Source organism: Seriola aureovittata, chromosome 9 (assembly GCF_021018895.1).
Source record: "Seriola aureovittata isolate HTS-2021-v1 ecotype China chromosome 9, ASM2101889v1, whole genome shotgun sequence".
NCBI lineage: Eukaryota > Metazoa > Chordata > Actinopteri > Carangiformes > Carangidae > Seriola > Seriola aureovittata.
The window spans coordinates 5,648,712-5,665,255 of record NC_079372.1 but is presented as its reverse complement, the minus strand read 5'-3'; the positions used below and the strand labels follow the sequence as shown (position 1 = coordinate 5,665,255).

General features: G+C 40.2%; 1 protein-coding gene across 1 annotated transcript; it reads right to left on the bottom strand.

Moving 5' to 3' along the window:
* Window positions 1-2,391: 2,391 nt before the first annotated feature.
* On the bottom strand, window positions 2,392-13,051 carry acvrl1 (activin A receptor like type 1). Its single transcript, XM_056384154.1, has 10 exons — window positions 12,583-13,051; window positions 7,830-7,901; window positions 6,445-6,681; window positions 5,871-6,067; window positions 5,670-5,769; window positions 5,434-5,580; window positions 5,041-5,316; window positions 4,662-4,859; window positions 3,615-3,745; window positions 2,392-3,349 (listed from the first exon to the last, which is right to left on the bottom strand). The coding sequence occupies exons 2-10, from the start codon at window positions 7,897-7,899 to the stop codon at window positions 3,203-3,205; spliced, it is 1,503 nt and encodes a 500-aa protein (XP_056240129.1). The 5' UTR covers window positions 7,900-7,901; window positions 12,583-13,051; the 3' UTR covers window positions 2,392-3,202.
* Window positions 13,052-16,544: the final 3,493 nt, after the last annotated feature.

Sequence of the window (16,544 nt, the reverse complement as noted above, 5' to 3'; positions counted from 1 at the left end):
CCACCATCCACTGGCAGTATTACTTCACATGCAAAAATGTCTCTTTTCATGAAATAAAACATTTCATGAAGATGATTTATAATGATAATAGTGAAAATGATGTGATGACTGACAGACTCGTTTGAGTTTTAATGATCTGAAGTCAGTCACAAAACTCATGATTCTACATTAAACTAAGCTACACCTACATTCAAAGTAGAAATTTAAAGTCAGGCATGACAATGCAAATGGAGGAGGAACCCGATGTGGCTTTGACAGACAACTCACTAAACTTTACTTTTTTATGGCTGTGGGTTAGGAGGCAGCAGGGAAAGAGCTCTAAATGAAAGGTTTTATATGCACAGCAGGTGACTTTGGGCCTTTCTGCACTTGCAGGCGGCGCCAGTATTAGGTCAGACTGTGACAAACATGTGTATCCATCAATAGTCAATGACTGATTCATCATCAATCAAATCCCTTATTGACAGGATAGCAGTCCAGTAGTCCCCTGATCAAAATCTGACACCAAATTAGTTTGAGTTGATGTTATATCCGTTTGCAGCTTTTAGTGAAAAGCTATCAAGCTCATAAAAGGTGTTCTGGATTCATTCATGGTTTTCTCTCAGCTTGGTTACCCAGTCCATCTATACTTAACACATCCAGCTGCCACTGATTGAGAGTGTAGCTCATGAAGGGGTGAGTCAGGCTGTAACCAGGTACATTTGGGACTTTATCTATGCCTGCTTTTATCACCTGTCCTCTTGCTAGCACTCTCACTGATCCTATCCTCAAGCCTAATTGTGTCTGCATATTCTCCTCTTGTGGCCTTATGTCTGTCCATTATCAGCCCTGTCCAATTTATCTCCACATTTCTTCAGTGCACGTTGTCTGCTGAACAAATCCCTCTGTCTCAACTGAGCTATTTGGAATGATCCCACTGTGAAAAAGAATACGCAGAGGAGGGAAACAGAGGGAGAAGTGAGATGGGCTTCGGCACTCACAGACAGGGGGTTTGGCCTCTCTGATACTTGAACAACCCCCCCTGCAGTGTTAAAAATAACCAGCTCTTCATCTGACTGACCAGACAGATTGGGGCTTTGAGGGAGTATTATCTCTCTGGAGTTTGTTCAACAACCAGTCAGACAAACAACACACACACACACACACACACACACACACACAGATAAAGAAGTACAAGCATGACAGATACAGAAAGAAAACACTGGCATGCAGATATTACATGAAGGCAAGAAGCTGATACAGTTACTTTTTTTTTTTTTTACCAACCAGGGCATGTGGTAACTATTTTGACAATTTTGATTCTTGTTAGACACTTTGTATTTGTTGTGACAGTCTCAACACTTCTAACTTGTTGCTTTTGTGCTTCACCTTGAACACATTTTCTCACCAGATCATATAGCAATACTTAATTCTTTTTTAGACAAAGTGTCTATAAAATGAGATACATGTGACACCTGATCGTACACTATGGGGTCAAAGCTAAAACTGGTAGTGGTTATATTTGTGACTCATCTCAAATTAAACAAAATGTTATATGTATATATATATATATATATATATATATATATATATACACTGTTGCTCATAAAGTTGGAATAAAATATTTTTTTCCTTTTTCCATGAAATGATTTTGACAATCTGATTTATTTCATTTCACCTGGGTAATTGGGACACATAATGTAATCATTGCATGTGGTCAAAAGTGATTACTGATGCATTTAAATAAGAATAAACAGAGGATTGTGTCTGAAAACAAAATTATTCCAACTTTATGGGCGACAGTATATATACATAACATTTTGAATTGGACAGGCCTATTTCAGTTTGCACTGACGACATAAATTATAACAAATGAAAGATTGCATTAGTATTTTCAATGTTTAGAGCATATTACATCAATAACTACTTAGAATAATTCAGTAAATCAGAAGTATATCAGCTATTTTGATGTCTTTTCTTGAAGTCCCCATTCAGTCAGATTTGTCTTATATTTTTCTATTCATATTATTCTACTTTAGCATCTCACTGTGTGAAATTAGTGTGACTAAGAGAAAATCAGAACATTTTCTTATCTTAATGTCATGTTACATTTCTTGTATATAGGACCTGTAGGTTAACCAGTCCCTTACTTTACCCTGCTACTGATGATCGTTGACTATACTTCATTGTCATGATGACACATTTGTCTTAACCTGTGTGTCTAATAATTTGAAGACGATGCAATGCAAACAAAAACATTATTGCAAAACCAGTTACACAATAAATTTCCCAAGGCAAGCTGCATTACTGTAAGCAACATAGATCTATGCTGTTTATCTGTTATCTGATGACCTCTACTGGCCAATGTAAGAGCTGCAAACCTCAGTGGTACAAAACAGTATTTACAGCACAAACATTTGAAAAATACAATCCTTTATTCAACATATAAAACATTACATGTCTGTTTGTGAAATCCTTTACTGACCATAGTGATGGTGATGGTACATATGGGCCTACGGAAACGTAAAAAAATAATCTGAAACGTTGTGTCGTACAAATGGATATAAAACGTGTCTCATTGTTGAATAAAAAGGAAATAATACCCCTTTTGAAATATATTTACAATTAACCCAACAGTGATACAAGACAACAGCTTTAATGCTGTTAGAATATGTACAACTAAATAGTTCAATGTGACTATGTGCATATAATAAATGCTCATTTTATAAGTTTATAAGTTAAATATTCTTACAGAACAGGTAATGTGCTTTGGTATGAACATGATGATATTTCCTTTATTTTATAGTAAAGTGATAAACTGATTATCAGAGCTCCTCTTTTTGATGAGAGGATGAGCAAATTGTGCTGTGCGAGATTTTCCATTCTGTCAGGATGATGGACTGAACGTTATAAAAGGAAAAATACCTTGAAAAAAATCTTTGTCCTTTAATGGTTTTCTTTTAGGGGCCTCATGGTTTGAGGCACCAGAAATCTGGAAGTTGAAAATTAGGCTTCACAAAAAAAAAAAAAAACATAGCCTTGGGTGTAAGACGGTCTAGACACTACTGTTCAAAGTCATATGGTTTTAATGTAATGCAGTGGCTGTGTGATTCATTAGCTCAAAATATGCTAATGATATGCACCTTGTGCTGCTCAGAATGCGTTGCACAATCCCTTGTTGCATTTTCAATCTTGTGTCCCTGTTTCATCCTGGTTCTCTGCTCTAGACGTCCTGCTTGAGTTTCTCGATGCTGAAGTCACTGTCATGGTCCAGTTTGGAGAGCGTCTTCCTCACCCGCAGGGCCGTGAGGCGGGCTGGTGGGCTCTGGTACCAACACTCCTTCATGATCTTCACAATGGCCGAGAGGATCTGGACAGACGCGGACAAATGTTAAATACGACCTGGCCATAAGGTAGAGTGTAACGTTTGTCCATACTGTTTCTGTTTAAGCACTATATAGCACTACTGTATGTTGAGAGAGTAATTGGTCTGTGTTGCTGTCTGTATGAGTACATCATCAAGTGTATGCGTGTATGTGTTTGCATGCATGCCTATTAGGGTTAGGTTAAGGGGCTAGGGAATGCATTATGCCAATGAGTGTCCTTGTGTGCTTGTGTGTCATCAAATAGCTTACTGGATGGGAATGGAGCCTGTTGTGCAGACTAGGCCTCTGCTGGTCCACACACACCACCTTCTTCATCTCCTCAAAACTGGGGTCTGAGGGCACCATGTCAAAGAAGGGAGGACGATACTCTTCCACGATCCCTGAAACAATCCAAAAAGAAAAGACTCAGTGTGCTGTTCCTTCTCCAGTTGAATACCAAACTATCACAACAATCTTGGTTGTGCGATTCAGTGGGGTGGTTAGGTGAGAAACATGCAGACTGCAATGTTAAAGGTGGTAAGAAAACTCATTATCAACCTCACAAGTAGATAAACTGTTAGACCTCTTTTGGTTTTTATCTCCTCATACATTTTCAGAACATAAATTTCTCATACAAGGCCTGAAATAACCCACTTGGAAATTGAGATAGGCTGTAGTGGGAGTTTTGTAAAGTTTGTTTGACTAAACAAGAGCACAGGCAAAGATATCAGTTCCCTGGCGACTACACAGGGATGGAGATCTGCAGAGCCCCGCTGAGCGTGGCCATGTGTGTGTGTGGTTGTCTTTGTGAAAACACACACACACACACACACACACACACACACACACACACACACACACACACACACACACACACACACACACACACACACTAAGTACATTTGTGCACATTTGTGTGCATGTGGATGTGTGCTTGCATCTACAAATTGTGTGCATGGGCATCTGGACTATGTACAAGTGAGTGCTGACACCAGATAAGACTGTTTATAATTACTGCAGTGCTAATCATGAGAGAGGATAGTAGAGACAGACACAGACTAGGAAAACACTGGAGTGCTGAGAGACATGGGACTAACTGCCTCATATGTATACACTACAAGAGCCTGATAGACATGACAGAGCAGAGAACACACATTTTCATGTGTGGATGGGTAATATATGAACATCGATATATACTGTACATTCTCTGTGTACCATTTTCTTCCTGGAGTTTAAATAGGTAAAAAGTAAAATCTCCAAATATCTCTGCAAATGATTGCAACGGCACATCATTCTAACAGGCTGTTGTCTTTTTACCATTGACAATGGTCCTGCGGGTAATCTCCCAGAAGACCAGGCCCAGGGCCCAGATGTCGGTTTGCTTGTAAGACTCAAAGACGTCCATACGAATAGTCTCATCGAGCACCTCAGGGGCCATGTAGCGTTTGGTCCCCACACGAGGGTTGTTGCCCACATCGAGGTAGTCATGGGACTGGGAGTGTATTACAGCCAAACCTGAGGAGGGAGTAGAGCACAGATGCAACCTTTTTAATTTACAGTGCATTACCAACATTCATGTAAATCAGCATTAAATAGCCGTTTTGTCTCTGCACATTAATTGTAACTATCAGAAGCTGGAAACAGATGCAACTAGAGGTCTAGCGGATTAACTGCGATTTTCTCTCACAGCCCTCACCTAGATCAGCGATGCAACACTGTCCATTCCGCTTTACCAGGATGTTTCGGCTTTTCAGGTCTCGGTGGGCGATGGCTGGCTTCTCCTGGGAGCTGACAATCTCAGTGTGGAGGTGGACCAGGCCACAGGCCACAGACAGGCACATCCTCAGGCAGCTCTCTGGCTCCAAGCTGCTGTACTGAAGGAAGTCGTAGAGTGAACCCAACTCGTGAAAGTGAGTGACGAGCCACAGCTGGGTGCTGGAATTCTTGGATGTCATGTCAGAGGCTATGAAACCTAAAAGCCAGAATAGAAGATGGCTCTTTCAGTGCCTGCGTTTTTGATGATGCTTTCTGAAATGACACTGCACCCTTCTATACACATGAAAAGCATCACAAGAATCCTCTGCCATACCCAGTATGTTGTCGTGTCGCAGCTGTACAGTATTGTAGATCTCTGTCTCTCTGAACCAGGACTGCTCGTCCCTAGAGGAGAAGATCTTGACAGCCACACTTTCCCCCATCCAAGTCCCCCTCCACACCTCCCCATACCTGCCTTTACCTGGAAAGAGAGTGAAGCAATTACACAACTGCAAAGTAATAAACAACACAGGGAAAAGAAGCGCAGCAGTGATGAGGAAGGAGACTGACCGACACACTCGACAAGTGAGATTTGTCTGGCCATGGTCCTTTGGACCAGATAAGGCAGCCCTGTCCCACTCCCTGATGTACAAAACTCATCAAAGATATCCTGTAGAAAGAGACGTAATGACACATCGTATGTGAAAACTCAAAAACTTGAAAAGCTTTTGATAATATTCTGTCTTATTTCAAACATCAAACATCTCTTACGCCATATGTGGGATCATCTCCATTAGGGACCTTGAGCATGGTGACATCATGGTCTTCAGCCTGTCTCAGTCCGCAGCGTGCACGTTGGAAGCGCAGGAACAACACCAGGCCACATGCACCAGCGGTCATGATTAACAGCAGCAAAGATATGGTGATCCACAGCTCCGGACGAGGGAATTCTGTTGTCGTTTCTCCTTCTGGATACACACAAGCATTTAGACGCACAATCACACACACACATTTTTGAGTTTGGGAAATCAGTTGAGAGCATTTCAGTGCATTGAGAAGAAGAGGTTTTAGTTTGGAATCATGCTCGTGATATCACGTTCAGCGCATCACCAGTCCAATAGAGAAAAGAAACAGTATTAATTTGCTGTAACTAACCACAAGGGGGAGTCACTATCTAGAGGGAAGCTCTGAATCACATCAGTACAAAGTCATGCAGGATGCGTTCTGAACCATGGGATGAGCTTGTCAAGGACTAAATGATGACAAGGATCAGTGTCCAACTGGTTCTACAAGCTTCACACATGTGATGTTCAAATATTGTAAAGCAATTGCTGTGGGCACTGACTAATGTCCGGTGGTCTTGTAGTGAAGGTGTTGCACAGGTTCTCCTTGCAGCAGTTGATGAAGAAGTTCGCAAAGGCGGCGGAGCACTGCTCCTTGGAGTTAACCTTGGAGAAACAGCCTCTCTCCTCATAGCCCTGCACCGAGGAGAAGAAACAGACGTCTCCTCTGCAAGTTCCGTTCGTGCACGTGCCTTTTTCATTTTCGCACGTACACAGCAGCTTCTCATCATCTTCGGTGCCTGAGGGGAACACGTAAAGACAGTGTTGACTGAAAGTTGAGGGCACACAGGTGCAAAACACACTGTAATTACACAATCCTTTTGTCAACAATAGATTCAGAAACCTACCAAATGTTAAATTAATCTGGGAAATGTAAAATAAAAGAAAGGCCAAACACACTCCAAATAATTTTTAGAAGTTTAATGGGGTTTATCACTTAGTAGTAGAGTGATAAACTATACTTGTAAAGTGACCTTGGCTTCATCGAAGGGAAACCCTAGTGATAATAGAGGCAGATCTATTAACTACATGTCCTGGCAGCCACAAGACAACAAGGCTGTGTGGTTAACCAGGAATATAAGTAAAAGAAAAATGAAACAACAGAAAATGAAAAGTGTGATTAGTGTGATGAAGGGGGGACTTTTCATATTTACTATTTACTTTACATATAAACTCTCCCACCACTTTGCGAGCTTCAGCATTATGGTACGAAATATTTTTTTTGTTTCACTGAGTTTAATTGAGGTGATTTGATGCCTAATGAGTGTGTTTAGGAAGTAATAGCCACGTCCGTTGGCAAAGCCTGAACCCATGGGCTGCACTGAAAAATAAAAGTATATATAGCACAAAAGTTAAAATGCCTAAATAAAAGGCACAAATACTTACAGCAACAAGTTATCGTTATCGATAACGATAACTGCTCAAAGAACAAGAATAACCCACAAATAAGTGAAACAACTTGAGCCCCTCCACCATAAATATTAAAACACTCTACAGATTCTGTTACGGGGTTTTTGACCAGTAGGAGGCAGAAAGACAGGTGTAAGTCAGATATTCCTGAGCCCGTGGTTTGGTGACTCATTTACCTTTTCATGCCAGGCTGCTAGTGTACAATCAGCTTGTATGAGCTTATTTTCTGGAAACAACTATGTATTATTTTATTCTGGAGGGTTGGTGAGAACCACGAAACTGAACCATGCAGGCCGTGTGCAGGCTGGAGCACCAAAACAGAGAACTAAAACCTGCATTGTCAGCTGCAGTACTTGCAACCCCTTATCTGATTCAATATTAACATCAAATGTATTTTTTAATGAAGCTTTAATTGAATAGAACAAAGTAAATACTCTTTACAAGAATAAACATTTTCTATAGCTAACCAGTGACTCACCTGCGTGGATGGCAGAGATCCACAGAATCGCTCCAGCTAGCACCACCGTGAGCAGAGCAGAGCCTTCCATCTCTGTGAAACAGGAACAAAACAATTAACAGTTAATATAATGAAATGATGATAATACGGTTAGTGTTGTTTCTTTATTAGGAACTGTCATAATGAGAAACCAGAGATTTAATTTAGAGCACTATGGAAAAATAAGGCCATTTCCCTGACATTTTAACCGCGGTGTGATTGAAATTTACAGACTGTAACTTAATAGCGGTGTCTATGAGGAGTCGAGCAGTGGTCACAGCCCGGACTCTCTGGCAGAGGAAGCTATGAGGTCAAAAACAACAGTGAGAGGGCCCAGTCTGTCTGCCTGTGTTGTAATTGCATTGGGTGGGAAGAGGGGGCTTAGGGGAAGGAGGCTGTAACAGCACTCCAGAGTGTTTGTGTATGTGTGCCGAGACTGTGTGTGGCGCTGTGCTACCCAGGCTCCTCGGCCTGTCGACTCCTCGACTACCCTGCTTGCAGAGTAAATATTGATGGCTGTGCTTCCTGCCATTGAGCGGCCCCACCCGGCTGGCTGGCGAGACTCAGGTCTGCTCATTGTTTAGTGCTGCACTTCTGAGGGTCACGCATACCCGACTCAGCCTTTCTCACTACTGAAACACACACTAGTCTGTAACTTGACACCCCAGACGAGCTTAGACACAATACGTTTAACTAAAGATATTAGTTAAAAGTAATCAAATGTAGTTTAGTTTAGTGTTTTGGTAAAAAACAAGATGATTTCAATCATTTCCAAAGCACACAACTGTAAAAACATCTACTGTCCAGGTCCTATGTTGTTTATTCTATTGCTACATATGCTCTGCTAAATATGAAATGGGTCTAAATCGATGAAGAAGCTTTGCCTCTTGGGATTTTTATTGTCTGTGCAAAATGTAGGCTACCGTCTGTCTTTGTGATTTCATTTCAGTCGCCTTTTGTAATCTTGTCTTTGTCACCAAGGAATTACATAAACTAGAAAAATGGTGAGTTATACACCACACTTTGGACTGTCTGTCTAAAAAAGCGAACAGGCACACAATAACATAAACACCCCCATCATCCCTGAGGTCTTTTAACATCCTTCCTCACCATCATTTTTGTTTATTTTTAAGTTAAGTTACATTTTATCAGTTCCTGTGATGAAAATTCTTGTTCTACATTTGACCGAACTAATTAAGAGTGGGCAGCCACAACGCAGTGCCCACAGGCCAACTCCAGTTCCAAGGCCGATGCCTTTGTCAAAAGCAAAAGTGGCAGTATTTCTATCACTTAACAAGCATGTCTTTTGGAAATGCTGCTGTTGGAGAGGTGGTGAGAGTAAGGATTCTGTAAGGAATCTGCAACTTCTTCAATTGTCAGAGCGCAATGAGAAAATGACCCGCTCAAACAGCACCTAACGTCTGTCTCATAAACTATGATGTGGATGAAAGCTTATATTAAATCTCAAACGTGTGCACCTGGATGGACTGGGATGGGTGCCAAACGGGCTGCCGGCAAATGTGGATTCCGATGAATGAGGAAGAGGCTGAATGAAGTCCAGAAAGGATGTGACATAGTTCCTTGAGCTGCCAGCAAGTCTTTTCTCTGCATCACCGTCCATAAGACTATACCAGATAAAAATTTTACAGGTCTCGTTTCACCTCAAAACTATAGCAAAAACTCTAATTTTAAGTTTTGGGTGCACCTGTACAAGCCACGTTCCACAGTAAACCACAGGGTTTTCTGTGGAAAGGTAAGAATTACAGGTAATTCCAGAAAGGCAGACTTCCATTTTGTGAGAAAATCAACTAGAGCCTTAAAGCTTCATGCAAGTAATACATCACAAAATGAGCTTGGTTAAGTTCAAGGCAATGCAGCTGTATCATTCTCTCATCGTTCAGTTTCCTGTAACTGCATTGCTGTGGTAAAAGAGATGAATGGAATGACTCACTCTGGCCTTGTACAATACTGTCTAGTTGCCCTGTAGCCCAATGAGCAGCCTGGCTCACTTTACTGCACATTTTTTCCTTTGGTGGATATACAACTTTCTCTATTAGCTACCAGATTAAAACATAATTCACAAATCTAATAATAAAAAAAAAAGCACTTGAATTGAAAATGCCAAGAACTGAGTTGTGACCTGCACTGAATCACTGTTAAGCCAAAGATACAGTACACTTATAGTACACTTAAAGGAGAAAAGTCACACCAGTTAGACAGTCTTTTAAAAATAATGTAGACTACTGAATCATATTCAATTTGGACAATTCTGGCTCAAACCTTCACTCTGCTCTCTAAAAATGGTCACATGTTCTAGGTAAATATTGGTCACCACTTGCTGTAAGTGAAAAGCAGTGCATGTTTTACCATTAAGTTTTTTTTTTTTTTTCTCTTACCAAGCATCTCTCACAGCAAATAGCCCTTGAACTGAACACATCTGGCAAGGGAACTTGAAAATGTCAGCAAAAAAATACGGATATCCTCCTTCAGTTTTAATGCATGTAGATATATTTAAGCACACACAACAGGAAACCATCACATTGTCTTAGTCATTTCATTTGGTCATGTCAAAGGCTACCGAAGTGAAACAAGAGGAGTGAAACTGTTTAGTATTTGTATATCTACTGTTTTTTTTTTTTTTACTACTGGGGGTCCTTTTCCTTTTAAGCACCTGTGTTCTTTTAAAATGCATTTATTTTAAGAAGACATACAGTAAACTATACCTGGCTGTGTTGTGAATGAGAAACTAAAAGGAGTTTCCACTGTGTATCCAAGTGTCATATCGAATGTGAAATGTCAGCTAAACTAAGTTAGTTCCATTTAACCTGAGAAAATCTGATAGAAACGTCTGACGCTTACTAACTTTAGACTTCCTTTCTATGCAGGTAAGCTGTGGGACTCCGGCTCAACCACTGAGAACCCACTGCACTTGTCTCCATGTCTCGCTAAAACCACAAGCCATATTTTACTTAACAACAAAGAGCACTTCCTGTATCATGCAGAACATGTCAGTGCAGTTCATGTATGGGTCCAGTGGAAGAAAAGCATAAACACAACTCCACCCACAGAATGAACTTATTCTCTGTGGAGGAGAACAACTGTGTCTCAATTCTCTAGCTATCATTTTATCATCCACAGGGTCCTGACATCGGAGGGAGCAGTAATCACGTCCTCCATCATGGCAGACTGACATAAGACTCCAGCACACTTCCTCTCTAAACTCTCTCCTGTTTGTCTCTATTCTGTCCAATGCTAAACCCATGTGACCCCAGGGGAAAAGGTCCATCGTCATCACTTCCTCTCATCTACAGAGCGTCGACTCTTAGGCAGATCTCTCATTCCATCTGGATGACTGTGTGGTTGCAGTGGCGGATGGTGGGGGCATGGCACAGCATAGCAGCCTCAAACAGCCCCTTGACTGAGCCTCATCGCACCAAAAAGCCCTGTGACTCTCTCTCTGGAAAGTTACAAGCAGTGTTACTGTAAAAGCTTTTATATTCTAAATGGCTAAAAGACGTAAATCTTAAACCTTAAATCTCTTATTCAGTGAGTGTGTGACGTTCTGCTCGTTGAAGCGACAGACTGATTTTATCTTCATTCTGAAGACAAAACTGGGCTTGGCAAACTTTAAGACTCATTTGCTGTCTGCATGCTCTCATATACAGATACATACTATAATGAATGCATGTCAGGGGAAGAAAAGGACAAAGGTACCTCAGATATACTGTACACCCAAAAAGAAAAAGAAAAAGAGACAAATACATGGAGGTTTATATGAGTATGAGTGACTGATGTCATAGACCAACAACAACAGTGTGTGTGTGTGTGTGTGTGTGTGTGTGTGTGTGTGTGTGGGGTGGGTGGGAGGATAAATGCAACTAGGATTTAGGATTATAGGACACAGGCCAAATTATCCAGCACACATGCCAATTCTGTACATTTCAAGAGGTATGATCTTTTCACCCCAACATGTTTTGCAAAGAAAGAGGGATCTTGCCACAGAGTACAGGCCAGTGGTGTGGGAAGCTTTCAGTTTCTTTTCTTGAGCAAAATTAACCATATAACAATGTAAAAATACTCCACTATAAGTAAAAGTCTTGCATTATTTAGATAAAAGTACAGCAGACAAAAGAATAATGAGCAAATACGCTCAAGGCATCAAAAGTAAATATACTCATTATGTTGCAGAGTGACCTCTGTCAGTGATCTGTTACCATGTATTACATAATTTGGGTATTATTAGCAATGCATTAACATTCAAGCATAAGTTTAGGTCTGATTAACAAAGAACTGAATGTAATGGCAACTCTGCTTCTAATTTACCTCAATTATCTTTGAAACTTGAGCTGTAAGATAAATGTAATGGAGCAAAGAGTAAGCCATTTCAATATGCAATTTAATATGGCTGCCCAGAAGAAACATACATTAGAAACAACATTGTTATCAACAAGGGAGATGTCTTTAAGAACGTGATCACCATAGGGCAAAAGCTAAACAAATCATCATTTTAAATAGATAATGAAAGGTTAAAGTCTAATGCTGTTCATTTGTCTTTGGGTCAGATAGGCCACTTCTTGACACCTGTTGATTCACATCTGGAAACACGTGGGGTGATGTACGAGGCTGGCAAAGGTGATGAGTTCACTGACATCCACATCTTAGACTAGCTTAATCCATCACAGTACAGCATACAACACATATACAGACAGAAAGAGACCAAGAGTTACACACATACCTGTATTCTGCTCGCCTTTTACCTTGACAGATGCAAACGCCTCCTCGCGTGTCCCATATCAAAGTTTCAAGTGTCCCTCCGTGGCCAACGTATTTCAGGCAGAAGTGGTTAGAAAACAAGTTTAAAACATAACTGGCTCCATTTCAAGAGTGAAGTAGATACTTGTGGTTCAACGGCTCAGCTGCAGATGTTTTATCCAGAGAGACCTCACATCCTTTTCTGCGTCGGTGACGACCCAACCCGCCGTTTCTGGGAAAACGTCGTCCGCTGTTTTTCCTCTTTGCTCCAAAAATGTAAAAGTTTAAAAGTGCTTAGCTCACTCGTTTATCAACGAGTGAGCTCTGAAGAGTAAAGTGAGAGAAGTTGGGAATAAAAAGGAGCTGGCAGCTGTGTCCTGGCAGAGTGACACGCAGCGAGCTGTAGCCTATTATCTCATCTCGGTCGCGCTGATAAACCGACAGGACGAACCATCGTCAAGTCACGGCTCCGGGCAAGTCCTGTCCTATGAAGTAAGAAAGTTCTTTGTTGTTGTCTGGGTTTCTGATCCACAGTCGAGATTACAGTTTAAAAAAAAAAAAATAAGTATACAGTTTTGTCCCACCCCTTATTGTCCTGTACAGACTCTGCTCTGCCTGGAATGTGTTCTCATAGCGGTTTTCCTGTTGCTTGCTAAACCTCTCATTTTCCTTTTCCCCTGTGGTCTGGTGTCTGCACTGCACTGACAGGAATGTGCTTCAAAGACCCCTCTGTGATACAATAACATTTCTTTGGGTAAAAACATGAAATAGGCTACTTGCCTTTTTTTTATTATCTGTTATTAAACCATAATCTTGGTTTATATGGTCTGTGGTCAATGGAGGCTTTATCATGCATTTTAGCAACAGAGATTAATTTAAATACCCCCTTCAGACATGTTTTTAAAGAAGGGGGTGGGGGGTATTTGTAGTATTTGTAAGTTTTCTCTGCTGGAGTGGGTGGTGATTGTCCTTTGTGTTATGTCCTCAGGGCAGGTTGGAAGCTACAGTGAGTCGGTATCGGAAAGTGATGAGACGGATAAGCTGGTAAGCGTGCTAACTTCAGTAGAAGAAAAGACGTGATAGAAGACAAGAGTTAATATTTTCAACATTTCCACCGGTGGAGACAGCTGTTGGTGAGTGAAAGAATGAGGTTTGATGCTGAACTTGCAGCGTTTCTTCTAGACTGGTAGCTGAACAGCTGTTCCAGAATCTGTGACTATGCAAATATTTTCTGTTTAATAAGCCAAGCCTGAAATTGCTGAAATCTGGGAGCAGACACACAGACATATCAGACACTTTTAAGTGGATATCACAGACATACATATTTACATATTCAGCACTAATGGAGCCACATTATCGCTCCTTTGGAGTCATGTTTTTGTCCACCTGGTGATTGCAAGTCAAATACTCACTCTTTTTGCTCTGTTTTTGGTCCCTACGAACTCCTGAAGGAAATATCTGGCTCTTTAGCTTCACTATGTTCAAAAGTTATAGTCACTCACTGTGTGTGTCAGCTGAGTAGGTAGTGCAGCAAACAGTGTATGAGAGTGGTGACAGTGAACCAAAATATTAAAGTTGTGAATCACACAGCTACACAACCAGGTGAAAGGTGAAACTCAATACAAAGCTCTGTAAGGCGAACGGGAGCAGCATTATTCAGGCAATTATCCTCCGCAGTTTCATCACCACAAGCTTTCTCTTTAACATTGTCACCTTGCTTTTACATTGTCATTTTGGTATTGTAAAAATATTGATCACTTATCACTCACTTATCTTGCTAATCTGTATTTTCAATCTATTTGGTGAGTACCATAAAGCTTTGCATCCTCTCAAATCAAGGATAACACAATGGTGCTTTAGTAACTTTCTTTTCACGCAGTTATGGCAAAGTGTGTCTAACGGGCAAATAAAGACTTATCTCTTAGATGCCAGAGAGACTCTGCTGTGTGAAAACGCTTCATTCAGCCGAGCCTGAGAGAGATGTCTTCATGTCTGTAATATAAATTCCCCTCCTTGTTCTCAGGCTCTGTAATCTCTCCGTTTTTGGCTTGTGGCTGCAGACACAGCTGGAAGCTCTCACATCAGCTGTCATGTAGAAAACAGAGCATATTATTGTTCATTTTTTAATCAGCATTTATTTCTCTCTCCTCCTAATCGTTGTAATTCAGAGAGCCCTGTACCCTTAAGACTTTTCTACAAAGCCTTTGTTTGCTTAATAATCCCCTAAAGTAGAGGAAATGTGATATTGCTTCAACAGACATGTTTTTATACTGTGAGTTTTTCAAAAGCAAATTCCTGATAAATAGAAGACCAGATTTATTTCTAACCCACTTTAATATAGTCCATATTTTAGCTGTGGACAACACACACAGCACATAAAGTCAAAATGTAATGTTTACGTCAGTTATATTTGTGCTTCACAGTGTGATACCTCATCCTCAGAGGTCAAAATCTGATCAAATCTGATCCAGTCTATGTTACAACTGTTCAACTGTACAATATGTGTTTATAGTCCGAGTCCTCGCAGACCTGGTTAAAGTATAATGTGTTCCTTCACTGAACTATAGAGAGGTATTTATTTTAGAGCTGACCTCTGTTGTTCCCCCCTCTGTGAAGAGGAAGTGAGCCACAAAACTGAAAATATAGTGTTACAATGTCACAATGTTTCAGTGTTTGAAATTAACAAAATCAGAAGGACATTCAGAGAGTGCACACCTCTGCCAAGGCCAATGTCAAACAACATACACCAGACTTAAGAGAAAAGAAATTCATGTTCAGTGTAAATGATCCAGATCTGCCCCCAAAGTTTAATGGTTTGTTCCCTGGCCCACGCCTCGTCCCTCCACCGAGGTCAGTGCAAATTGGTTCTGTGCTTTTTGCGTAATCTTGCTGACAACTTAAAAGATATGGGTGAAAAACATAACCTCCTTAGCGCAGTTAAATAGCTTCTCTGTTTTGTACATGGGTGCTGACACACTGAACTTTACACGTTAGCATAAACCACATGGGATAAAATGGATTTTCATAGAAATAATAATATGAAATATTCTTGAACGCATCAAACATTTTCTGTCACCACCAGTAAAAGCTAATTGTTATGATACTGCAGATTGGATTAAAAGATTACAGAAGGGGGTTCAAAAGCCATCCCTTGCCACTTTATAGAGAGCGCATTAAGAAGCTTAAAGTAACTTTATTGTGAAAGAGTAAGAGTAAGGATATGTAGGCTCATCAGTCACATGCAGTTAACGAGATATTAATTTTTTTAGTGTAAAAAAGATTCAATGTTCATATCATCAAATAATAAAATTTTTGGGCAGTTGTGCAAGATATTTCTGTTTCAGTTACTGTACATCATCAAATTGTAACCACACCAAACACACTAACATACAGTATTGTGGTACTTTCAGACATGAGTTTTCTACGTAGGAAAAAAAAAATAAACTCACTTGTAAAGGTCAATAATTTTATTCCAATTGCGTAAAGATGTGGAAGAACTGAGCTTTTTGAGCTTTCACTTTAAAATAACCCCAGAAACGATCCTCTCATGTTTCATAAGAACGGCATCTAAACTGCATTACTTTTTTTTTATATAGATAAATATATTTTGTTGTACTTCTAGTAGATATTGCAGTTACAGTGTATGAGTTAACAAGTTGATGTATAAACAGTATATTTTAATGTACCAATGTAAGCTGGACCTTTAAATAGATTTCTTGATTCAATAGATGGTTAACGTGTAATGCACATCGTATTATTAACACAAGATTTCCTGAGTAACATTATGTATAAATAGTTTTTTTCTGTGCATCGGTTACTCAGTAGATGTGAGCTCTTCTATTGGTTTCTAAAAAATATATTCCAAGCAGCAGTTGTAGTGGCTATCATCATTCACATGCCACAGCCAAACAATTTGGAGTATTACAATTCTGTCAAAAAGGTATA

Coding starts and splice junctions, on each gene's coding strand:
- acvrl1 (XM_056384154.1), bottom strand. CDS start 7,899: ATGGAAGGCTCTGCTCTGCTCACGGTGGTGCTAGCTGGAGCGATTCTG. Junction 5,770..5,870: donor GAGATGATCCCACATATGGC/GTAAGAGATGTT, acceptor CTCTTTCTACAG/GATATCTTTGATGAGTTTTG. Junction 3,746..4,661: donor CCGCAGGACCATTGTCAATG/GTAAAAAGACAA, acceptor GGATTGTTTCAG/GGATCGTGGAAGAGTATCGT.